Source organism: Homalodisca vitripennis, chromosome 2 (genome assembly GCF_021130785.1).
Source record: "Homalodisca vitripennis isolate AUS2020 chromosome 2, UT_GWSS_2.1, whole genome shotgun sequence".
NCBI classification, from domain to species: Eukaryota; Metazoa; Arthropoda; class Insecta; order Hemiptera; family Cicadellidae; genus Homalodisca; species Homalodisca vitripennis.
In genome coordinates, this window is record NC_060208.1 from 100858912 (window position 1) to 100886828 (window position 27917).

Here is a 27917-nt window from a genome sequence, read left to right on the forward strand (position 1 = left end):
AGGGGAGGCTAGCTCTATTTCAACCTCTACTAGAAAGTGGGCATGAAGTTAAGGTTTGATAAAGCCTACAACTTTAATGGAACTTTAACTTCATTATAAGTATCAGGACTATTTTCACATGTCTTTTCCCCTCGCACGAATAATTTTCTCTTGTGTATATATAAAAACTAGCATAAGTCCTTCAAGTTCATTGAGAGAATATATATTTACTTCACATTTGTGGTACTTTCCTTTTATGTAATAATGGTACTGTTAACGGCCAGACTACAGCATCACTTTCTTGTCAATTCACGCTCATGGTAATATATTAGTCTCATTGTATTCATCAAGTGTTTCTGTTCTATAAAAATATGAACATCTTCCAAGGAACATGTCTGGGTAGATAGATTGATTGAATAAATGGTGTGTTCAGTAGTCCAGCCTGTTTAGAATTAGTATTAAACCAGACGTAAGAGTAAGCCTATGAACGTTATCAATTCAACTAACACCACATCTTTGTATTTTGAGGTATGAGATTTAAGGGTAGTACTTTGGCCACAAAATAATTCTAGGGTGTATTTGTTCATCTTTGATATTAATCTTTCCAAAAAAACACATCCAACAATACGATAAACAAGTCAAGTTTATTATTAGCTGGTATCAATCAAATTATCTTTATTGACATATACATAGCGTACAGTATTGTGTAAAAAATACAATAAAAAACAGTTAGTTAAGACTTTAGTAAACTATTAAATAGTATATTATTTCTTCTATCTTTTTGTTGAAGTCCCTAAAATTATAAATTTGTGGAGGGTGTAAAAGGATCTGTCCAGCAGCCACTGTGTCACTGATGTCTTCAGGTTTCTCACTGATAGCTTCTTTATTGTATTATTAATATTCTTTGAAGGAGTATGACTCTAGCCTGTTCCCAGACTCTCAGCCCATATCCCAGGAGTAATTAAAAAAGGGAATAGTATGCTATCATGGCTGTTTTTATGTTGCTCTTCCAGTTGTTCTAGATTTTTATTTGCAACAATCAATGCAGTATTGTCAGCAAACAACACTGCTTCTCTAGGTAGTTTGGAAAATGGTTTGTCAGGAGAATGCAGAGGACAGAGTCAAGGACCGATCCCTAGCACTCCTCCACTGATAGGTAAACACCTGATTTTGCTTTCTTTACTATTTGGTTGTCTTTATATGTCATCTCTACTAGTCGTTTTCTATTACTAAGGTAATTGTCAAACCATTGAGTTTCACCTTGATGGCATCATCTCAACTATCAGAACTCGATTCCGAGTCTTCATCATCACAAAACACATTTATAATGAGTTCATTGGCCCACCTCCATTGGACTAAAGAAATATATACAAAGTCACAATACACTGAATAAAACAGTAAACACAAAACACAACAAGTAAATCAAATTAATATGCTTATCTGAATAAGTTATGCCCAAAAGAATGAGGAAAACATACACTAAATCCCCTGTCCATTGTTAGGCTCCCACTGAGGCAAAGATTGGTATGTGAGCACTGTATCTGTTTTCCAGCCCACAAAGCATGCAAACCACTTTAGTCAGTGTGGTAATATACCCCTGCAGCTCCTTTCAAGATTGCTGGTAAAGACATGATCTTAATGGCTGCTGTCAGCCAAAATGTTACTGCTCCTGTAAGGTCTATACACGCTCATATTTACACTTTCTGCACTATATTACACCTGACATTTTGTCGTAACTTATTGGCCCAAGCCCCATGTTTTACCTGCAACCCTCTTACAGATAATTAGGGATGAGGTGGCTTTCTTAATAATTTCCCAAAGGGTAAGGAAACGATTTTTGGTTGACAAAGTGCCCAGTGGGTACACAACACCTCATTGTGTTCATTTCCATGCCAAGGACAAGAGGAACACTTTCTAATTTTGTAATGATAAGACTGATTTTCCTATGTTGCAAAACTCTCAGGTTAAACCTAGCTTTTGCAATCTACTCGATACAGACTATAAAGTATATAAAATATTTTTAAATGATATTTTTATGTATTTGAACGTAATACACCATATAAAACATATAGCCATTAATAATATTAAAATAATGTCTTCTCCAACTGATTAGAACTTCAGCAATTGTTTATACTTTAACTTGTTAAATCAAATGAAGTAAGATCTACAATTATAGAGTAGTTTTCTTATGTATTTTAATGAAAGGAACCATATTTGTAAGTTTTGTAATATAGTTATAGGAACTTTGTATACGTTGCCAAAAAATTTAGAAAAAAACCTACAACCATATTGTTAAAACATTACAGCTGCAACATATATTAATTTTTGTAAGAACACAGAACATACCAGATCATATTTTCAGACAAAACTTCATACTGTTTAGGTCCAACATATTAACAAAATTTGAATTGAAGCAATAACTAGTAAACTAAGTCCACAGCTACCTTTTGACTACAGGAAAGAATATTTTGCAACACACAACTTAGACTAAACATTAAATCTATGTACACAGCTATATACAGTGCATGTGAGTATATACATAAGTAGTGCTTAAGTTTCTACAGGAGTATTATAAATTACTTACTTGTCTTGAGTTTATATGGTCTAGCGAGTATTGTTATAGTGGTTGGAGGTTCAATGCAAAAATGTATTAAATTAGCTGAAGCTAAAACAATTTAATGCTTTACTAAAGAACAAAAACAAAATAAGCAGAGAAAATCCTAATAATTAACATTAAATTGCGAGTTAGTAAATTATTTAAAACTTATGATCAAATTAATTAAAGCTAAATGGTAATACATCCAACATTTAATTTAATGTATGTGTGTTTTGGTTGTGTACATTAATTGGACTGATTAATTAGAAAATAATTTAATTAGTAAAAACAAGTGTTGTAATGTATAAAATAAACTTAAGATTGATATAATAAATAAAGCTAAAGGTTACAATAATATAAACATGAAATTATTGTCGGTTACCTTTTATAACACAATATTTCGAACACTAGGCATAGATAGGAATCACTGAAGCAGCAATAAGATTATAATTTTTTCTAAGTTTTTAAGTAAAATATATAGAACCATCCCTGACATTTGCTTAGACGAGCAAAATACAAATAGTAACGTCCACATATTAGTGATTTGATAAAAGTAGGTTCTACTTAAAAACTAATTTATTTAAACACGAATTCCCGTTATAAAAATACTCTATCGTAACAACATAAAGCGGGCAAACTATAATTTACAGATAACTTTCTTTCTAACAACATGATCTGTTTTGAGGTGTGACGTTTTTCCGCTTTTTAAAACTCATTATTAAAAAAATTCAAATGTTTATTGGTCCAAGAATAAAATTATTCAATAAGAAAATCTAAATATAAATATCAACAATTAATAGGTGTGAGGTATTGTATTGTTTGGTCATTAAATCATTAAAACTGTTTCGCACAATAATCAGATGACACATCACTTCCAATTATGACTATCCAACTTCTTTGATTACAAATAAGGGTTTTATTATAAGAAAAAATAAACAAAAAATGATACACATAAAAAATAATAAATTAACAACAGCCGGTACCTTTTCAAGTGACATAAATAACTTGAAAGAATGATAGGAAAGGTCCACAAATAAGGCACTTACACTAAAAAACCGAGTCAGATATCACAGAGAGATTTTATCGGCAATCCGCCAAACCTCAACAACAGACCCCAATATAAATATGCTATAAAATAATATCAACAAGTATAAACAACTCTAACAATATCAACAAAGGCGTGGGTTATTCACTCAACAGCAAAGCCGCACGTTTCCTCAACAGCCTGCGTCAATTTCTCTAGGAGGCGCTGATATCCATCGTATGCAGGCAAGTCTATGCGGTTGAAGCAGGTGTGTGCCTTGGGAAGGTTTTCCTGTGGTGCATCAATCACATGAATGGTGAATAGACGAGGACCCACCGCTCCTGTCGATCCTGTAATTTATTTTGAGTAAATTATTTTTCACCAAAAATAAATAGATGAATTTGCTACATTTGGCTATGAAAATGAATACAAAGTTCATAATAAAAAAATAATTTATTGTGGTCTTTTAATTGATAACAATACCGTTGTTTTATTATACCCTACACAACATTGAAACTGAAATGAAACTGCCAGACAACTGTCTCATCTCATTACTTCTTTTGGGCTTAGAGATACAGTAAAATCGTTTTATACCAGGGAGTTTTAATGGGTCTACGTCACTAATTGACAACATCTTTACGAACATCATCAATCCAAGTGAGCTGGTCACTCAAGTTGTCATAACGGCAGTATCGGACCACCATGCTCAGGTTGGTGATCTCAAGGTTAATGTGTCTCCTATGATAAATACTCCTTAAGTTCAAACTCAAACGTCAAATTTCAGATACAGCATCCATGTTTTAAGACACTTGTTGGCAAATGAAATGTGGGCTAATGTTCTTAGTGCTCAAGATGTGAACTCCAAGTTCTCACTTTTTCCTATCTACTTTTTCATATTATTTTAATTTAATTGCTCCTATAAAGAAGGTAAAATACCAGAAAACCAAAATCTTTTACGAAGGTGGTGTTCAATAAAGATTTGCTTCAGCTCCAAGAGAAGGTGATCACTATGTATTCTCTGACGAAACACCTTGGTTCTGGACATCCCTTGCGAAAATCTTACCGTGATCTTAAGAAAACAGTTTTCGGACTAGAGTTCGCTCTGCTAAGGTGGGTTGGTTTTATAAACACATCACAAAGGCCAAAGAACAAAAACAGGGCCGTTTGGAACATCATTAAGGACATTCAGCCCCAACAAAAAGTCCAAGGATTTTACCTGTTACTCCATTAAAGAATGAAAGTGGTTCCTTAGTGGTCGATCCGACTGTTATCTCATGTCAGTTTAATTCTTTTCTTCACCCAGATGGCGCGAACGTCTTGGAGGCGGTTTCTTGGAATGTTGACGACCCACAACGAGTGTGTCATGCGATGCGGACAGTTGTACCTTCACTTTTCCTGTGGCCAACAGATGTTCGGGAAGTAATCGCAGTGGTAAAATCCTTAAAGCCCGGCCACACCTCAGGAGCTGATGGGATGTCTTTCTAGCCTTCTGAAGGATGTTGCTGAGCAGGCTGGCTTGGCCTTTGGCCCACATTGCGAATGCTACCTTCGAAAGTGGTGTAATTTCCATGTATTCTAAAGCAAGCAATAGTTAAACCACTACTGAAAAAAGGGAAGCCCATATGACATCGAAAACTATAGGCCCATATCTATCCTATCAACGTTTTCAAAAGTCTTGGAAAAAACTGTATCTTGTTCGTTTATTGTCGTTTTTATCGCATAATAATGTCATTTTTGAAAAAAGCAATTTGGCTTCAGACGTGGCTTCTCGACACTTGATGCCGTTTTTGATTTCATCAATCATGTTTCTATTGCCTTGGGATGAACGTCAGCATTCGTTTGGTGTTTTCCTTGGATCTCCGAAAAGCGTTCGATGTTGTCAATCATGGGCTCTTGTTATGCAAAACTACAAAACCTTGGAATTAGGGGTGCCGCATTTGACTGGGGTGTCTTCATATTTGATGGGGCGTAGCCAGGTAGTTGAAATTCCCTTTGTTGACCCACTCTGGTTGCTTGAGTCATCGAGTATCCTCTGTGAAAAACAGTGAAGTCAGGGGTACCCAAGGCTCTGTCCTTGGCCCAGTCTTATTCCTATTATTTGTTAATGACATCTCATCTAGTGTGGGCGGAGGAAATCTGTGCTTATTTTGCTGACGAACACATCTTTCAATATGTCACATAAAAATAGGGAAAACTGGAATATGATATTTTTGTACAAGGCAGCTGTCTTCTTCAATGGATGGAAGAAAATCACCTTACTTGTGAACACTGCAAAGACGACATTCCTGGATTTTAATATTAGAGCACCCATGAATGGTGATAGTGGAAGTTCATCCATTATTTTAGGCGATTCCGTTATTAACTCGTCACAATTTACAAACTTCTTGGGTGTGATTTTGGACTCAAGCCTGAAACTTTCACCTTCACATGGACAAGGTGGTGGGAAAATTATGCAGCGGCATATTTTTATTACGTAGACTCTCCAGTTTTTCTAGTACTGAAATTCTTCTGGCTGGCTATTATGGGTGCATTTACCCACATCTTGCTTATGGACTTCCAATATGGGGCTCTGAAAACACAAAGACCCTATACATCTTTCGTTTGCAGAAGAAATCTCTAAGGATTGTATTAGGGCTGGCAAGAAGTCAATCATGCAGGGGTTTTTTCCGTTTCAAACAAAATTCTTACATTCCCAAGCCTATACATACTTGAAACCTTAACCTTCTTTAAGAAAAATATGCACATTTTTACCTCTGATTTTCCTACTCATTACAACTTAAGGAAACTCCATCTGTATACCTGTACCAAAACACCGTACCTCATTTTTGAAAACCAGTTATATTTTTCAGCAATCAAATTATTTAATAGTCTCCACTGGAAATAAAAAGCAGAAAAACTGTTGTTAGCAAATTTAGAAAAAGACTTAAGTGTTTTTTGATTGATGGAGAGTTTTACTCTGTAAGAGATTATCTAATGTACAAATAAGATGTTTAGTTATTTTATCTTTTGTTTTTATTATTATTGTAAATTATTGACCATTGTCATGCAATGTTAATTGTTAATTGACAATAAACACTTTGACTTTGACTTTGACTTTGATTATAGTAGCCTACTTTCAATTTGCATTATTAAAAACACAAATTTTTATCTTTATTTTATTTTTTTAAACACTTTGTACATTATTTCCATAGATTAATTCAATTCATAATTGATATATTTTATATGCTTGGTGGAACGGTCGGAGTGGAAAAATACGGGTTTCACATTACTAACCAATTGTTATTGTCCTCTGGAATAAAACAATATGAGGTTTCAATGGGGGGGAAATGACATATAAAAAATTTATAGAACATTAAAAGTGGAACTACCTTTCTCGGACAGAGAAATATTTTATTATTCTACAGGCATCACATGGTTTTGTTATGATCGTTAAGTCAACATTCTATTTGTTGCTGCCGACATCAGCCATCCAAATCTTAGGAAACAAAAATAACAATAATGCTGAAATCAGAGAATTTTACCCAAATAAAGACATTTTTGTTAATTTAGACCTAAGTTCATATCAGCCTGACACATTGCCTCCAGCCATCAGCGTGAGCCTTTGGTGCTGCTCCATGCTGATAGTGACATACGAAAAACATCCCTCGAGATAGTTCCTATCAGTATACTCAAACTCTACTTGGTCTGATCTCAACCTTATATTGTTTTGTTCAGTAGGACGATAGCAATAAGTTAATAATGCGAATCTCGTTTCTGGTGTGGATAAAAATACATTTGGAATAATGCATACAAACTGAATCAAACTTTTAACATGCCAATAAATAGTGTAAAAACAAACACAAGTTTAATAAATTACAAAACTAACATAACCATACTTCATATGTACAAACTTTGTACTTACATAGCACATGGTAACTTCAAAATACATCAATAATACTTAAATTACACAATGAAATTATACCCTAACTCTGAAAAAATACGATAGCCCATTAAAAAGGAATAAATTATTTCTTAATATTTTAACTGCTCATGTAATCCGCAATCAAACACATAAATAAATTTAAAAACTAATTAACTGTATTAGAGTAAATGCGCCGTGTAAGTAATATGAGACAGTGTGAGTGTGTGTTATTGAAGAGACAGTGAAGATGACTGCATGAGACTGTTGATGGTACTTCACTAATCAAATCAAATCAAATCAAATCATTTATTGTCAAGATGTAATGTACATACATATAACAACGTCAAATATTAGGCTAAAATAGTCTATTCTAAATTTTCTCTTAATACAGTATAAAAATCATTGACACTGTACAGGCAAGATTTGAGTAACAATTTTTTTTACACAGTTCTTAAAATTAGTTCTACTTAAGTCTTTTATAACTAAAGGCAATGCATTGTACAGCTTAATTCCTTGATACTTAAAACTGGATTGGGTGCTTGAAAAATTACATTTTGTTAATACTAGGTTATTTCTATTACGTGTATAGTAACTATGGATATTACTATGGTTAGAGAGGTAGTTAAAATTATCTTTTACATACAGGAGCACATATAATATATAAATAGAAGGCAGTGTTAAAATATTAAGTTTTATAAAAAGAGGTTTACAGTGTTCGCGGTTTTCCTACATTACATAGCAGCCTTACAGCTCTTTTTTGTAGAATAAATAGCTTGCTTGCAGCTTGTGAGTAACCCCACAAAACAATCCCATAGGTTAGACAACTGTGGACATAAGCATAGTATATCTGCAGCTGAAGGTCTGAGGAAATAACACCCTTTAGAGATCTAATTAAGAAAATGCCCCGAGCAATCTTTGAAGCAGCATAATCAATGTGAGTTTGCCATTTAAGATTAGACTGGATGTGTACTCCAAGAAACTTGAGACTGAAATCATTTTCATTGGGCCTATGAGCTAGTGTTATTTGTAAATCCTGGATTTTTTTGTTATTAACACATAACTTGTTAGCTGCACACCAATCGTTTATAATCGAAGTCTTAGAACCAACGATACTTTTACATTCAACGTCTGATTTAGAGCTGACTGTAAGCCCCAGGTCATCAGCAAATAAATAAGTGCTTACACCGCTCTCGCCCAGATTAGAAGGCAAGTCATTTATATATGCAATAAATAGAGTTGGACCTAAAATGGAGCCTTGTGGAACTCCATAATTAACAGGGCGAGTTTCAGAAATAGAACCATTTAAGTAAACATATTGACTCCTATTGGAGAGTTAAAAATGTTATGACCACAGAATACTCAGATAAGCTATTGAGAGCAGACAACATAGAAAATTATAGGTAATAAGAAGCACAGTACACAAATATGACCACAAATTTACATTTACATTTTTATTATTAAGAAACAAAGTCATTTGTGATTCCACACCCTACAACCATATATATTTTTGTTCAGGAGGATGAGCAGAATACGTTACTAATATTGAAACTTTGATCGGCTACTCACTGATACAGACTTTGAACATTATTATGCCTATTAAGAACAATACTAATTTAAATTTTATTTTATTCACATTTTTGGCATTTAATGGAAAATTATGTTTGTTGTTTTATGGCTATTTTGTTTTTTTTTACACCAATTATTGATTTTTCAAATGGTTGTTACAGTACATATTATTTCTCCAGCCGATACCGCGACTGGCAACAGGTCGTCTCAAGTTTATCTAGCAATGGCAAAGCTAATTCCTAGTTGCCTTCTGTGTTTGATTGAGTGGAGTTGTATAGTACACAACCAGTAATATTTTTTTCTTGAGAGAGCGTTTGTGTGTGTATTGTGTTGTTGTGTGTATGCTGCTCTTTTGGATTCATTTTTGTTATGAGTGGCTAAACATAACCATACTTTTGTGACAGTATAACAATGGCTGAAAACACTAGAGTGTATAGACAGGTGAATCAGTTCAAAGTATTTGTAGGGAACATGGAGTCAGTAAAAGCACAGCAAATGATTACGTTGAAACAGAATATCAATTGACACTTTTTGTATGCAGATTTTGTCTTGCATCTTGTACTTTAAAGAAACCGAACAATGAGTTGGTTTTTGCAAACGTAGAAGAGGAACACCAATGAGTGTTCCACATTTTACAAGAAAATGCTGTTATCCCACACAATAAACTTCCAAGGGGAAGGAAAATTTGTGGCTAGTGATGGTTGGCTTTCATGCTGGAAACAGGAACGGCATTCATTTTCTTGAAGTGCAACAGGCGACTTCTACAGCAGTCGATATCATGTTTTTGAGGAAATTACATAAATAAGCAAGGAAGAAACCATTGAAGAAAAAATGTGCAACAAAATTACTGATTTCCTTTAAATCCTGTTTACAGTAGAAATATTTACTTTTATAATCTATGTACATACCATAAATTTGTAGTCTTGTGAGTTTTTATTTTCGTTATTTTGTGTATAATAAATAAAAACTTTATGAATTTCAAATACGTGCAATAATTTTATAACTCAAATTTCCAGTGGTAAGTTGTAAGTTACCACTTAGTCTAGGCCTAGTATAGTTTATTGCTAAATAAAACTCTAAAAATACTATTTGCACATGTTTCACAAGTATATACTAAATGTATGACGATTGAAAGTACGTTTTAGCAGTTGAAGCAGTCGTATTTTTGCTAACTTCAGATAGATCGGCCGGGATCCGGTCCTGAGGTGGCCGAACAAGAAGGAGTCTACTATACATTAAAATGTTTAGGCAAATCTATAAACCTTTTGATAATTTTAATTTTGTTGTTCTTTTAATTTTTCAAGACTGAGCCTCAACCAAAATTGTGGTTTATAAAGGTCATTTATAATATAACTTTATTACATTTATGCGGCAAAAGTTTGGAATAAAATAGGTAATATCATATCAATTTACACATGCACACACAGAGAATTTATTCACTTAAAATTACAAACAACTATTAATAGCTTAGAATCACTGAGATTTGTTTACCTTGCAAAGCCTTGAAGCCTTGAAGAGGTACTCTACTGCTGCCAGTGACAAACTGCAGCAGTCTTGCCCTCATCTCTTCACTGTAGTTCTCTACAATCTGCCAAAACCACTGAACAACAGGTGTCTCAGCTGAGCAGTGCTACCAACAGACAACAACAGCTAAAGTGCAATTTCCTTGAGATAAAATTTGCACAGATTTAATAGTATTTTATAAAAATATCCCTTTCAGTTTAAGGTGGTAATAAGTATATACATTTCTAGCACTAATGGCGTTACCACCTACTCAGCTTCCTTATGAGTTTTCTGTTCTTGACTTGTTTTAAATTGAGTACCACAGATTGAACTCGCTACACACTACTCATTCTGAAATACAATTTTACTGTCACTAAATCAGTTACATTGTAAATCTAAATTCTTAAATACCATTTTGAAACCTTTCAAGCTACAAATTAAAAACTCCTTAAAGATATCTCATTTGTCATGTATGGGGTTGATCATATTTTTTAAAACTTGAAATCCATCAATTTGAAACGGGATATTAAAATAAGAACAAAGATGTTTTGAATTACCTTTAACATTTACAACTTTCCTTCTTCTTCATTTCATAATGGAAATACAAGGTTCACACTCAATCTTTATCATTAAATTCATAGCTCTTTCATGGTTTTTACGGTAAAAAATAGTAAAATCATGGTTGTTAGTTTTTATGAACATTATGAATAAAAAATAGTAAAAGATGGTGTTTTTCACATGGTCGATTTCAGAAACTAGCACCACATCACACAATGAGCGCATGCAGGGGCCTAGGCCTCGGACTTTGGCGTTTGTTGTCAGTTCTCACATCTCAAGTTAGCTTGAATATAGGTGCCTTTCATTTCTCCAACATGGCAAGATGATAAAACTATTTAAAACTTTTCCTTATCTCCTTATCCAATGTTGATATCCTCCTTATCTCCTTCCTTAACGATGTTGATAATTTGTGCAAAAATGGATAGATGAATCTAAATAATAGGAATTTGATTTGGCTACAACACAATCAGCAAGGGGTGATATATGATGAATGCAGACTCTGTGGAGAAGAGGAGGAATCAATGGAGCATATTTGGCTACTGTCCTGACATATCTAAAATTCTGAAAAGATTGCTAGGGGCATATCTTCTCAGCCCCAAGGACATCAGAGAACAGGAGCTCTTCGGCTTCGGAATCTGATCGGCTTCTGTGAAAGTCACAGATTCTGAGGATAAAAATATAATTTAAGGAGGCGCAAAGGCCTTTTAGGACTAAGTGCGGGGACAATCGTCTCTTTCTCTCAGGGAAAAAGGGGTGGTATGCGTCCAACGGTATGGCTTGTTAAATAATGAGCATAAAAGGGTTAACATTTGCCGCTTGTATCACATCAGAGCTCTTACTATTAATTGGCCAGTAGAAGCGGTTCACATGAGCGAGAATTGCACATGCCTAATCACGGCAACTCACGTGATTGGTCCTGGTGAAATTTTCTGGAAGGTGGTTTCACGTAGGCCACAAAATGCTGACAGAACGCAGGTAAAAGCTGTTGGCTGTGGCAGGGACATTGCGGGACCCTTTGAAACGTAAGTTTCTGCGTCCTACTACAATTTAAATTTCACTTCCCCACCTCATACAGCAGTAGCCTCTTGGTAAAATAGCATCAATAAAGAATATTTGTATATAATACTTCACTGTCTTGATTTAAGACGATGCAGAAGAGACTGAAGAGTGGCAAACCAGTTTAAAGTTTATTTCATGTTAAGTACCAGGTTTTGATCAAGTCTATTTTACCTAATGCTACTGCACTCAGAGCTTAGGGAAGATACCAGAATTTAATAAAATTATAACAAAATTTCTGAAAAATCATTCAATGAAAAATGTGGAATACCAACTTGTTTCCTGATTCCAAAACAAAGGATTACACTCTACTTCTATTATAAGCCATTGAAAACACATACAAAAAAGTAAATCAATGTTAACCCTCTCCCGCTCGCATTGTTTCCAGGCGCTCACGGTGCTTCTAACCTCAATTAATTCACTCTGCCGGTCGCGCTCGGTAAAAATACGCTGCGCTCAACTTACACATGTTCTGTCATTGTAATTAACTATAATTATATATATTAATTATTTTACTATATATTGGTTCAATGAAGTTGACTATACGAGACCAGGGAGGGGGCACACGGACAGCTGGGTGCCGGTGGCGCGGGATTGTTTGTTGCGCAGTTACTTGGTGAAGGTCATTGTCTGGCTTGCCATCACTGCCACTGTGATCACTCCGAACTACTGTACATTCTCAATGCCACCAACTCAAGGCTCTGGTAGATCACTACACTCACTTGAATCGTCGCAATCACTACTAATAATGAGATCGATTTCACTGTCACGAAGTGTTCGACTACAACCCGCCATTGTTTCCGCACAACTAATACAAATAGCAAAATAATGGAATAAATCTACTTTAAAAGTAAAGTGAATGGTCTCCTGATAGCAAACAACCCGTAGTAGTACAACATATTGCTACTCGAGAGCAGCACTTATCGGCTCTAGTAGATAAAGCAGTGCGTGCCGATCTGTGCCGTTTAAGCTGCAGTGGCTATGCGGTGGCCGTGCCGATTCATGCCTTGCGAGCGGGAGAGGGTTAATATCATTAGAACTGAGTTACGACACGAGAACCGGCAATGCCATAATCACTGAGTGCGCTAAACTGAAATTGGCCACTCCGTGTGAAAGCACCGATGCTCACCCATTCTTAGCAAGTCCATAAGTACAACAGGCGAGCAGTTGGTAGAGAGCGAAAAACTGAGTTCGGCGTTTTGTGACACCTGCCTAAGTATTGTATTGAATCACATTATGGAGTGGTTTACACGAGCAAGCGTGAGCTGGCTGATCGCTACATGCAGGTTCGACAATCGCAAACCACCGCTTACCACTAAAGGATCGCAGCTGACAGTGGCAGATGTAATATAAATGCCGGTGTGTTTAAAGTAGAACTGTTTATAGAAACAATTATGAAAAATCCAACCACCTTGGGCAAACAATTAGTAATGTTTCTTAGCAATAAATATTGTTAAGTTTATTAGTTGTCCGCTAAAATAAATATTAATTTTTATATTATTTTTATTTAAGTACAAAATATCATAACTGATTACACAACACTAGAATGTAGAAAACTGTTAAACAAAAAAATTGATGGTTTTAAAACTAAAAATACTAAATTAATTACTCCTGCAGTCAAGTAGAATCATAATCCCATTAAAATTGTACTAAAAATTTGTAAGGGTGAATGTTAAAACAACAAATAATTATAAAATACATAAAGGTAGGACTGATAGTTGATGATGACTGATTATGCATGTAGGTTATACATTTATTTTTCTTTCTTATGTCCCAAGTAAGTATTTTAATATCAATAACATTTATTATTACAAATTTTTAGTAGATACTATTTAAATCAGATTATGAATCGGATTGAATGTAGGAGAAATTAATTTACTCTTTTAGCCAATCAAAAAAGAATAGATGGATTTATTATTAATTTACTTATTTATATTTTAAGCTAGAATAACACAATAAGTTTATATTTCAGTAATATTTTTTTAATAGCAAACACAATAATATTTTATCACGTGAAATTTGTAATTTGTATGTGTAATTTTGAAATGCTCACCTAAGTAAAATAACCAAATCATTATTAAATGCACTTTTCTTGCCATGCAAAAATACTAGTAGATTAAATTCACAGCTTGTTTGAGGTTTTTTCACAGTCAGGTGGGGACCCTGAAATATAATCTTTGGAGATTTCTTAACCTCTGCTATACTGACAGTTTTTATTAGATTCTATGGCACAATCTGGCTTACACAACTTTAGACAGACACGAGTACATAACAGTCTTATCCAAATAAGACAATATTCAAATGCCTACAACTGAAATTAATCACCGTCCAAAAATACTGGATAATGACATACCACCCAACAAACATTGTGTGAATGCCTACCTTTAACCTTGTGTTAGCCTTCCAGTCCTGGATGTCTATACTGCCAAGTCCACCGATGATCAGCTCTAACTCTCGCTCGTCGAAAGGCCTCATCAGCTGTGCTGGAACTATCTCTGTGAAACCCTTCTGCAGTGCGAGGAACTGCTGTTCAATACCCCGCATGAACCGGTAGTTCACGTAGAGCCTAGAACAGTGTACCGCCTTTAGCTATGAATGAAAATGATTATTCCAACACTTCTACAAGCACTATTTGTTCTCAAGACTTGGTTTAGTCAGTCTCTTGGAAAAGAAACACCATAAAAACATTTCTCCGGCAACTCTTATCAACCTTCACAAATTTTAAGACCAAAAATTTCATTCTGACAATAGGAGAGAATTGGATAGTAGACAAATTAACCAGAAGACACAGTTTCATTTTGTATGGAATCACTCAGGTGGTGGCCAACTTATCTGAAAAGAAATAATTGTGCAAATGGTTCAAATTTCAAGGTCTTTGTATGTTTGTTTTAGTTTCAAACTATTTGAATTTACACTAATGGCTCACCAAAGTTATACAACTAATGGAAAAATCAATAATAAGTTATTTCTATAGGTCTAAATACTCTGTGTGCACATTTGAATCATTCCAATTGTCTTGATAAGAAGTCCTCAAAACAGTGAATCCTTGTAACAAGACCCACCATGAGATATGAACTAAAGCAATCTATAATACTAAGACAATCGTTCCTGCTGATATGCTATCTCTTCATATTCCTTCAAAACCCACATGAAAAGAGATTTCCGGAAAGCATTGTTAAGCTGAGAGATCCATTCTCCATTGGCATTGTTAGTGGCACTACCAAAGTGACAGTGAGCAAGAATTCGCTGATCAAAATTGAGAACCCAGGAATCAGATTGATTATAAACCAGCTTAATATTCCAATGTGGTTCTGAATTTTACAGAATGAACAGGATGGTGTTTCCCACGACTAGGAGATGTGATGTATCAACAAAAACTAAAATCATAGGCCAGTATCAGGTTGAAGCAGAGCTACCAAAAAACATATATCTGGCAATTTTCTTTAGTAAGGTAGGAGTTGAAGAGCATAAGACACCTAATGTTGTATTGTATTTCATTCCCCATTGACTCAACACAATAACGCAGGAGTAAGACTCACAGGAGATCCCAGTCTATTAATTTGAAATTTACAAATTCAAATACAGATTCTACATCTACTTACTTGACATATTCCTTCTTGTTCTCCTCAGTAACGATGATATCTTTGCCTCCCGTCTTGAGCTCATGGACCTTGAGCACCCCAAAACTGTTGACCTCCACAGCAAACGTTGTGTCTATCACACCAGTCAGATCATTTTCTCTGGAACAAGCATTTCTAATTGTTCACAAAAAAACCAACAAGTCTAATAAGGTTAGGAATAACAGATACTATTCTTTCTCTTTAGCGGTACAATTTATTAATATTTAGATGAAAAATAATTTATTGTCAAAGAATAGTTGCCTGGATTTTATATATTAAAAGAAAAAAACAAAAACAAAACATTAGCCAAAATATTAAGTAAATCCATTTGTAATATACTACTACTATACACTAACTTAATTTGTATTCTGATGATTATAGCTAGAAATAATAAATAACTCAGTATGATACAAATGTGAACTTTAATGATGATAAATTAATTGACATACAGGTTTGAATTTTGAAACAAGATGGAGGATACAATGATGGTAATGTTTTTAAATACAGTTCTTAAATTTTAGGGTAGGGTGGTCGTGCTGGCTTAATGAAATAGAAATATTAGGTATTGTTTTTAATAAAAGATATTGTAATTTGAAAAATAATTTTGTTAAATTTTAATTATATTAATTTTGAATTGTTAGCCAAATCGAATGTTCCTGGGTTTTATGTTCTTCCAATGGATCACTGTTAAATTTAAAAGGAATTTTCTCACCCAATATCTGTCTTCTGCTTCTCTGTACTTCAGTGATAATATGAATTTAATAAATTAACCTTTCTTTTGAACCAAATACTGCTGAATAAATGTAACCAGTTTCTTTATTTAAATAATAATAATCTTGCTTCACTTCTTCTATATCCTTCTCTCCTCTTCACTTTTTAAACCTCTGCTCTCTTCACTCAACAATCATCCCTGCACACTGTATCACTGACTTTAGTTTACTTTATAACTTTTGAGTTTTCTATGTAATAAGGTAAATTTTGATTAATTTTGATATATTTAATTTTGTATTTATTATTGTTTGTATTAAAATTTGAGACAATTTATAAATAATTATTCCTTAATTATTTAATTATTATTGCTAATACATTTCTAAATTAAATTAAGTATTGAAATGAATGTGAAATTTCATACACCCAGTATGAAATGAGTCATTACACATTTCATAAAAATTCCTCCAAAACCCACATGGGCAAATATTAAATTTAATTAACAATGGAATGTAACAAATACATTTTTTAATATAAAAAAATAGTTTATTTAAAATTTAAAATGCCTGACAAAAACTTAAAATTACATATTTCAACTCAACATCATATCTCAAACAAAAGGAGAATATGTACTACTGCCAACTAGTTTTTAATCAAGCACAAAATTAAGGAATGTCTTACACAAAACATGTGAGACAAGGAATTTCAAGTAGCACGTGCAATTTTGTTATAGATTAGACATTCATTTTGTTACGCATAATCATGTGATATAATCTACACAACAATAAAATAATTTCTGTGAAAAATCCAAAAACACATGACTTATTGGCATAAAATCTTCTACATGACGGAACAAATGATTAATGAAATACAATATACAGCTCTTGAAAAATTGTACTATCATTAAACCAAACTTGCAATTACCATTTAAGTGATAATAAGTTTAAGTGTCTCCTAAAATAGCAAAATCTTAAAGACCCATTTGTACGGAAATGTTTAAAATTGCAGAAAACAAGGTATCTGGAAATTTTTAAGGATGGTATATTATTACAGATCTGATTTAAATTTAATTCAGCATAATATTTGTGATTTAAAAGGTTCAAAAGCTCCTGAAAATAAAGCAAATTCAGAAAGTTACTTATGCTCTTTCTTAACCAGGAGTATAGGATAGGGTTTTATACTGTAAAAAGTGCCAAACTAGAAGAAGCAGGCATTTAACTAAGTGTAATCATTACAAAACAATGAAACTCATTAAAATCAGAATAGCGGATAAAATAAAACTTTCAACATTATTATTTCTACTCACAGCATCCATGTTAAACTACGGTGTAGTTCAGGATCAACACCCTCGATGTCCTCCAGCGTGATAGGTTTGTTCAGCAGCATCTTGTAGAACGGTGTAGTGAAACCTCCATCGATGTAGTGCCCATGGAACACTGCAATTCCGATGATCCGGCCAGCGAAATGGAAGTACGAGAGGTGTTCCTATAATCAATCTCAGTTACTGCATACACATCACACATCAATTGAGTATTTTTATATTTTTGTTTTATTTTGGAGTATTCCAAAACAGACTATGGATAAGTCACCAAAATAGAAACATACAATAAAATAGAGTTACACTGAATGGTCCTTTCACATTTATTTGTATTAAACGAAATGTTAAAATAAATCTAATGAATTTGTTACATTGATTGAAGTATTTTCTAAAGCTTATTTCAAACAACCGATGATCTCTAAATCAGTTATTTATAATTCGATTTAAATAATGTTGGCGTCATTAAGTTTTTGATATTATCCTCTAAAAGCTGTTGTTATACTTGTAATTCTTGAGAAAAACTGCTAGACTTTAAGGATATTCAAAGTTGAAAAGTTTTAATAGCCACCATTTTGAAAATACTAGAGATAATTTAATTTAAACTTATTTGTTTTTAAGATATTTTTTTCTAAAAAAAATACATACAGACAGATGGGAAACTAAGTATCAGAGGCTCATGTTCATATGGTGAAATATATTTGTCTTGACCTGAGTAGTATCGTGGTATACCTTTGTCCAGAGAGTTACGGCACATCCTACATACATATAAACTTAAGTTGGAATCTGCATATTAAAAACATAAGTTAAATTCAGGTATTTATGTATTAAAGAGAATATCTTATTTTTGCTGCCGACAGTACTCAAAGTAATATTTCAAACACATCTTGAAGTTTTAAGATGATATTAAATCAAAATTTAAGCGTAAAACTTAAAGAAAGAGAAATATTTATTATCATTAATTGTATTTGTATTATTCAACTGAGATTAAGAAAAAAATATTGTTATGTTAGGACACTATTCAAATTACTCTCAATTGCCGACTGATAAACTCACAGGATTAACGCTGCTGTCGGAGTTGATCTGGAGGGTGTAGTTGTCTTCTCGTGAGTACTGGAACAGTCCATACTGAGGATTCAGCATCTCATGACTGAGAAGGTATAACCACTCTCTTGCTACTCCGCCATAGTCCAGCCCCTCCTCGCCGCGAAACTTAACCATAAGCCGCTTCCTCATGTCCTTCGGCCGCATCTTCATAATCAGTCGGTACGACTCCTGAGATAACATGATTCACACGGTTAGCTTTGCTTCTGTATCTTTGCAGCCCTAAAATTTCTTCAAAATTGACACTGTTCTGATGGTGTAAACTCTGTTAAAAACATTTTACAAACAAGGAAAACTAGAGGTAAAATAACTCAGTTTTCTTACAGATTATAGTAATAAATTAAAAATTTTTTAAGAAGAAATTTTGAAGAACAGATAATGACATTGTGCTATGGTATACTCTTTTACACAACAGAACATAATAATAATATTGGTGACTATACAGGGTGAGGCACCCATCCATGATGAATAGTGACGTAACTAAGAAATCTACCTTCTTCGTTTTAACGAAAACCTCCATATTTTTCGAATGTAAAGGTAGGTTGAGTCCTACCTGATTTGTACGGTTTCACTGTTTTATTTTTACTGTTATCTCGCTAAAGCTCTTAGCAAATCCAAATTTTTATTCAAGGTTATCATTATCAAAGAAATACTCTTTCTAAAAGTATTGCTAATGATAGGTGTAATGAAAGTTATACCTTGCCATTTGAACTTTTTGGTTTAACAAGTTTGAAATATTTTAAATTTGAACTACTTAAATAAATTGGAAATATGCTGAAAAGAGATAACTAAAATATTTTTTGATGGTTAAAATCTGTTGTGTAAACTATACCTCTACTACCATTTATATATAGAAATTGAAAATGGTGAACATCAGTCACTGGGAGTTGCCATCTGGATCAGGATGACTCGAAGATCTGGCGTGCATTTAACTTTGTAATTGAATGGTGTAATTATCCTACTAGAAGAGATTGTGGGGCAGTAATAAAAAAACGCTGTTGTTGAAACATTGTTGAATCCAATTATACTAGAATAATATAGTACTGTGACGAAGCCAAATGCCGAATATTGAATCCACACTCTTCAACAAAGATTTAGATTTGAGAATCACTTGGTAGGATTCGACAATAAATCTGTGAAGATCTGCCGCCTCATAAATTTTTGTCATACTTTATGTATAAAAACCCATAAATATAGGGTGGGCCATAAGTCACTTGACAAAAATGCATTGCGATACTAAGTAGTATTAATTTATTATAAAGTATATGTTAAATATAAATGTTTATAATTTAAATTTTCATACCACATAACAAAGACATACCTAAAGTAAATGTTCAAAGTGTCCTCCATTATTTTCTATACACATGTCACATCTTTTAAACACAGAAGCGCATATGGTGTCAGTGATAGCTTTGGTAGATAATTTTTCAAATACAAATTCAATACGTTCTCTTAATTGTTGCAGATCCCTTGGTTTCTCTGAATAAACTTTGTCTTCTACAATTCCCCAAATTGAAAAGTCCATTGGGGTGATATCAGGTAAACGCACAAGCCATTCAGTTGTACTTCGTCTTCCTATCTATTCTGCAAAAGTCTCATTCAAGAAATCTCTCACATTGTTCCCATAGTGAGGAGGTGCACCATCATGCTGCCAAATAAATTTTTCATGAATAGGTTGTAGTTGTTCGAATGCAGGACTGTTTTCCAATTCAACTGTGACCTCATGTAACATATCATGGTAATTAACAGCATTAACCGTTTGTTCAAAAAAGAATGGTCCAATAAGTCCACCAGCAAAGATTTCAGCCCACACACATACTCCAGGGGCACATAATTCAGTCTGTATGACTAAATGTGGGTTTTCAGAATCCCAGTACACACAATTATGTCTGTTCAATCGACCATTAAGTTTGAATGTTGCCTCATCACTCCACAAAATGGATTTATAAAATATATTGTCAGCTTCTTGTCTTATCACGTACCACTCACAAAATTCTATTTGTCTGCCATAATCATCTTCATTCAAACCTTGCAGTAAAGTAGGCTGATATGGTTTCAGCTCTACCGATTTTAACATTCATCTAATATGTGTCTAGATATACCAAGTTCACTAGATACTCTTCGGGTGGATTTTGATGGCGATTGGACAAAACTTTGCGCAACAGTCATGACGTTTTCTTATGTTGTAACAGATTTAGGTCTACCTGATCGTGGAAGATCAGCTATAGACCCAGTCACTTCAAACCTTTTATTTATGGTGAATGGGCAAGGCCGTTTCGCCGGATTGCATTTATTGCTCAGGCGTTCCCGACGACGCGGAACACTTTCTTCCACTACCCGCATTGGGAAAGGCCCCACCTTGAAGTGACTCAAACTTTCGGTATGATTTTGGTGGACACGGTCTGTGACCGGATGTTGGAGGGCGAGGACTACTGGTGCTGCTGATCCAGCTTTGCACAGGGTATAATCCACGCCAAAAAGACTGATCTGGACCGCAACGTGGGACAGATCCAAGATCCGACAGGCTGGATAGGTGCGAGCCCCCTGGGTGTAAGCCAAAATTAGGCCTAGCCCAAAGTTTAAAGCGATAAGCGGTTTCCAGGCTAGAAACCTAAGAGTAGAGGAGGTTTTTAGTGTGTATTCTACGTAAGTAGGAGTCCCACACTACAGGCTGGCCACCTGTGTGCGCAAAAGCATATTCCTGCCTCTCTCTCTCTCTAAAAAAAAAATGTATTTAGGTTATCAATGGCTTGTCGTGATAATGGTCTACTCTTTGGGAATTGATTCACAAATGACTCTGCTACGTCATTGTAATTATGATCATGTAAACACCAATGCTGAAGAATAAAAACACCTTCTCTTATTGGGAACATATTACTCATGATTAACTCAATTATTTAGAAAACTTAATGTACCAAAACCACTTCTAGCAAGATGCTAACTTCAACATAACTCAAAAATATCCTAATACTGTTGTTTTGTTGTAACAGCTGACAGGTTACAACTAGAGTTAAATTGATACTGAGTGACTGGTAGTGTCAAGTGACATGGCCCACCCTGTAGAATATCTGATTAACAAATTATCCTACTTTTGTAAATAATGTTATGTTTCCAGTTAGTATTTTCTAAATTTATGTTCATGCATTGCTGCAAGTCTGCTGCATGTCTATTTGTGGACTAAAGGTCACATGCAGTATGCAAATTTTCAATCACAAAATTATATTTAAATATTTTTCATCATTACGAAGGGTGGTTTGAACATTTTCAACACATTTTAAGTTTAAAATACTTTTTTGCGAGTATACAAATATATTATGCCCATATCATTTGCAGATTAAAGGCATATATTTTGGAAGATCATGTAATGAACTATCAAATTATAGTAAAGAGTAGTGGAGATGCTTTAGTTCTAAAAATAAAGCTATTTCTCTGAACCTCTGCAAACTCCTTTAACACACTGAATACTGAAAAATAAGTATGTACAATATTATATGGCTAAAAATACTTTTTTTAAGTCGTCACACTGATATTTTTAAGTCCCACCGCTCGGCAGAGTTCAAAATAACACTTTTAAAACAAAATTCGAATAAATTAGTTTCCATAAGCATGCTTATTGCAATTAGCCATGGCTACTAAAGAATTAATAAATGAACCTATATAACAGAAAATTAAGGGCCCGACAGAAGGCAACAAAAGTCTTACTAACGAATCCAACAAAGTAACTTCATCACATCTTACTACGTCACATGACAAAATGTCATAAGATTCTACTCAGTTTGTTAAAATTTTGTTTATTCTATGATTGTCTTGGGCCATTATAGTTATCCACAAGATATATGACATTTATTTCTCATAAAACAAGGTTTTTATGTATTTTTAAATTTATATAATTTGTACAAAGGAGTGACATTAAATGTGATAAAATTTTAAAACAATAGCATTATTGTAGACTCTTGGAGCAATTGGAAAATTCTTTAAATATTAATAAAAACACTACTTTTCCAAATTGTTTATTTTTTCGGGCGAGGCCTTTCAAAACCAAAGGTTTCATCTTCAGGCAATTCCACAAATTTTGGTTTTGAAAGGCCTCGCCCGAAAAAATAAACAATTTGGAAAAGTAGTGTTTTTATTAATATTTAAATAGCATTATTACCTAATAAAAAAATAAAAGAAATAAACTAAGAATAGACACTAAAATTTATATATTTCTTCCGTAATATCCATTATAAAAAGTTATACATTTGTCTTAAATATTCGTCCAAAGACTAAAAAGCATGGTTTGTAAGAAACTGGTTTTATTTAACCCAGAATCAACAAAGTTCTTTCTTGAAGAGGAACCTATTAACCAAGTTTCAAATCTCTAACTTAAGAAATCAAAAAACAGCTTATATATCATATTTAGAGACATGGAACAACAACCAACCACTGTACTGACCTCAAATATTTCTGTACGCGAGACTTCTAGCCGACAATGGCCACTCTGGGGCTGCAAAGCCGTAAGTTCTGCCCTAAGTATCTTCTGTTTGGCTACGAGGTCTCGTCGATACTTGGGCAGCGCCTCACCTTCAGGAGGAGCGGCGGGGGTGGTTGGGATGACGGCTGTCGTGGTAGCACTGCTCGGTTCCCCGCCACTGGACGGTGTGGTAGGGTTGGCACTACTAGGCACTGCAGGGGTCTGTGTACTAGGAGGGTTGTTTTTTCTGAAAAAAAATTTAAATTAAAATAAATTTGGAACATATTATTAAAAATAAATTATGAGAACAACCTGCCTGTAACTAAGTGAAAACTCGTTTAAAACTATTTGCTGCAAATCAACTTAAAAACTTTTTTATAAAAAATATTTGATAATTTGCACAAAACAACTCATTGAGGTAGATAAACATGCTGGTCATATGATGCACGTTCACAACTGATTTCTGAGATATACTAGTTAGCGCTTGACATATTATTTATGCCAAATTTCTGCTAGGTATCATTAAAATAATCATCTCAGAATATAACACCTAACCAAATGATTTCATTTATTAAAAATGGTTAACCCTAAAGTATCATTCTTATTTTTTGTTTTGTCATCATATGTTTTTAGCAATTATTTTAATTGTTTAAAAGTTTGTTTACATTGCTTATATAGATGAAACATGAATACTTTTCTTTAGGTGAGGTGTTATAACACTGATAAGGTGTTATATTGAGGTGGCATGTTTAACTGTCGGCAGTGGTACATCATTTTAAGTCTACTGGTAGTAATTTTTTTAGTAATAATTTAAACCTTAATCACTTCTCTAAACGTAACAAGTTTTAATTTTTATCAGAATATTAAGTTATAATAAAGCACAAACCTGTAATTTTCTAAATTTATTTGTTCAAGAAATTTAATAAATAATAAAAAATATATTTATGTGAATTTAATCACATAAGTACACTCAAGCTAAACAACAAATCCAAAGTATAGATTTTGTTTAAGAAATAAATAATTTGTAGCACTTTAGTGTGTGTTTAAGTAGGTCTACAAGTTGACATGATTGCTTTCCTACAATGTCAATTAGTAACTTGTTTCATTGTATTGTTTTTTTGGAAATGTTATTTACTCATACAAGAGTAGTGCAGCTTATATCTGACAATGTCATCTGGTTTATAACTGTGCTATATTGTGAAAAATTTGTGACAATAAAGGTTTATTTATTTAAACTAATAATGGTGTTATGGAGATGGGTTTAACAACTGTAGGAATGTTATGATGGAACTGATTTTCCTTATACTTTAGTAGGTGGGTTTAAGGAACCTAATCAAAATAAACTATTGAGTGTATTAAATATTAAATGTAATATAAGTGTATATGTACATGTAACTAATTGTTTACTAGACAGATGTTATTCACTATAAATATACAAAAATAAATAAGAGCTGAGGGAGCAGCAGGCAGGTAGAAAAAAATAGTTTGTAAAGGATTAAGTGATTGCAGATTATTTATTTTATCACAAGTGATGTAATTAAGCAAGTACATATGATTCCAATATCTAGTGCATGCAATTACATGACAACCTTTCTCCACAGATATCTGGCCAGTACCACTTTAAATTAAGTTTATAATAATTATTGTTTATTAATTCAAGTAAACATTAAACATGTCACCTATAAAATTATATTGTGAATATTTTAGTAAAATACAAAACTGTTATACGTTTGCTTTATTTCTAAATTAGCACTTATAGATATAGATATAGTAAAATGTTTCCCTTTGCAAACATACATTAATTACTATCATACAAATCTATAAACAGTTTATTAAAATAGTGTCTGCTATAAAAACACTTGCTTTTAATTTATGTTACTTATTTTATTTTATTTGGTGACTAACAACTTCCTTTGTGTAAAGTTTGTTATTAACCCTTTGAGTGCCACGGGTATTTTCCGAAGGCATATGCATAAAGTGCCACGCTGTTTTTCGCATATTTGTAAGCTTTTGGGAAAAAAGCTGTTGTAAAATAACTACCAAACAGATTTCTATAATTTTGTTGCTGTTTTTTTTCTTATTAAATGCAGAATGTGATACATATCGTTACAAATAAAATTTGATTTATAAAAATATAAAAATTTCAGAATTTATAAAAAAGTTTTTTACTTTTGTATAAAAAGTTAAGTTTCGACCTAATTTGTGTGTATACGGTATTTTTAAGATTTTTTTTCTTTATACCATGATAAAGGCCATATGATTCTAAATAAAACCCATGTGTAATATCTTATTCTAGAATTTTAAAAACATGGCATTATATGTATTAACAAAATGCTGCCCGGTACCGACATTTTATAAACTGTACTTCATTTGTCAGAGTTTAGAAATTACTTAGTAATGATGTAGTTTTCCCAATAAATCTAATAAAACATTAATATAACACAAATAAATATGATTAGTAAATTTAGAAACAAATACTTGCTAACATATTTACATAAAACTTTACATTTACTAAACAATAACCCTAATAATATTTACACTGAAAATTCACGTTTTTCGCTTGAACACAACTCAAATCATACATTACTTTTGTAAAGAAATACAGTAAAATACTGTATAAGTTAATATTTTATTTTGTATTTACTCAAATGCTTGGTTATCGGCACATAAACAACAAGAAATGCCGTTACGCAATACGGTACTCGTCCGTCGCGTGACTAGAAGACAGAATCATCGTACAGGTACTTATCACAGCCCACTATTTTTGGATGAGTTTTCCTTATCAGAGATCAAAATAAACTTCATTATACGTTCCTTCTTCCATAATGAATCTAAAAATACTCGATGAGTCATACTTCCTATCTCCAATCGTCTCCAAATAGACACACGAATGACCAGACATTTTCGAATAATGAAACGTTGTTCTTACAGTTTTTGATTTAATTGATTGTCGTAATAACTTGTAAATTCCAAAATAGGTTAAATAAAGTCAGTTGTTTTTAATACTGTAATTTATTTTGTCCCCGATAAGGAAAACTCGTCCATAAATACTGGCTTCTTGATAAGTACCCAAACAACATACGTTTCACAGATAAAATAGTAGAGAAACAAAATAAAACTCGTATTTATTGATAGTTTGGATCCTATTGAATACAGCCGTCTGATTATTTGGCCAAAATAATCTTGTACTATATAAAATATTATCGAAATATGAAACGTCAAAATTGGCGACGCTGGCACTTTATGCACTTTTCGTACCGTCAAAATTAGCGACGCTGTGGCACTCAAAGGGTTAACGACTGATGATTTGATAGGATAAAAATATTACAAAAATAATAATAAATTAAATTGAAAAGTCAAATACTATTTTTATTTATAAGTACCTATTAACAACTTTTATATAATTTACTAACGCTAAAAGAGTTTTGTAATCCTGTTATTGCTTCAAATTTACCGTTATCAATAATAAACTTTGAACAAAAGAACATTATTGTTTTGAATCTTGTTGTGACTAACCATCCATTACCAATCACAAGTATCTAGGTATAACAAAAACACTGTTACTGTGTACCAATTCTAATAGGATTACTACAGATTTTAATTTGTTGGCGTAATTTGTAAAAGTGAGCTGATCCAACTTACGTAAGAAAACCAAATATAGTGAGCTGCGTATACTGACTTGATGATATTGGAGATAATAGTGGTGGAGAGACGAGGGTCGGTGAACTGTGTGGTGCGGTTGTTGTGGTCAACATAGTATAACCGTCCGCTGGCTGTCTGCCGCACCTCCCAGCCAGACGGTAGTGGTCCCAGCACCTCAGCTGTTAACTCTGCTGTGCATTCTCTTGGGATCCGGGGGTCATGCCAGGTGCTGCTGCCTGTCGGTATGTGGTAGAAGTACACCTGGCCTTGCTGTGTCGTGCGCAGCTCTGTGTCCACAATAGTTAGTTAAAACGGACTAAAATTTAGCTTGAGGAGTTAGGTTAGATATTTTTTTATTAGTAAAATTAGGTTATATATATATATATATATACAAAGGTAAAGAAAGAACGTAAGCATAATTAGAAATTGTTAAATAAACAAACTTCAGGAAACTTAAACAAAGACAGTTCAGTTGAGACAGGGTTGAGATAGATAAGGCTGGTAAAAGTAAATTTAAGCTTTGAGGGTTGTGAAAATTTTTCATTGTCACTAGAATCAAGGTTGTTATTAATTAGGTGTAAATGAAAAGACTGTGCTCAAAATGAGCAATTACAGATATCTAGAAATAATTCAAAACTTTTTAGATTTGTAGAAAAAGATTTTAACTGAATTGTCCATTGACATGTTATAATAATTGGATAAATATTGTGTTTTTCTCATTAACAATTAAGTATAAAAACAAAATTTTTTCTATTTAATTTATAAGTTTATACTGTTTACAGCAAGAAAACAAAATATGTTTTTATGTTGGGAAGATATATATTTTTGAAGTACATTTAAAGAACAACCTCAAATCTACTGGTTTACAACAAAAATAAAAACCTTCAAATGG

The 27917-nt window shown here is 33.2% G+C and overlaps 1 protein-coding gene across 2 annotated transcripts in view; it reads right to left on the reverse strand.

The window, feature by feature from the left end:
• Positions 1-2639: 2639 nt before the first annotated feature.
• LOC124354451 (E3 ubiquitin-protein ligase SMURF2) overlaps positions 2640-27917 on the reverse strand; it is a 106125-nt gene continuing 80847 nt past the window's right edge. For both annotated transcript variants that reach the window (XM_046804906.1, XM_046804905.1), the window contains exons 8-15: positions 27063-27312; positions 23366-23630; positions 18883-19101; positions 17818-17996; positions 15786-15923; positions 14566-14749; positions 10558-10696; positions 2640-3949 (exon numbers count right to left, since the gene is read on the reverse strand). In XM_046804906.1, coding sequence (XP_046660862.1) covers positions 3765-3949; positions 10558-10696; positions 14566-14749; positions 15786-15923; positions 17818-17996; positions 18883-19101; positions 23366-23630; positions 27063-27312 — 1559 coding nt within the window. In that variant the 3' untranslated portion in view covers positions 2640-3764. The remainder of the gene's footprint in view (positions 3950-10557; positions 10697-14565; positions 14750-15785; positions 15924-17817; positions 17997-18882; positions 19102-23365; positions 23631-27062; positions 27313-27917) is intronic.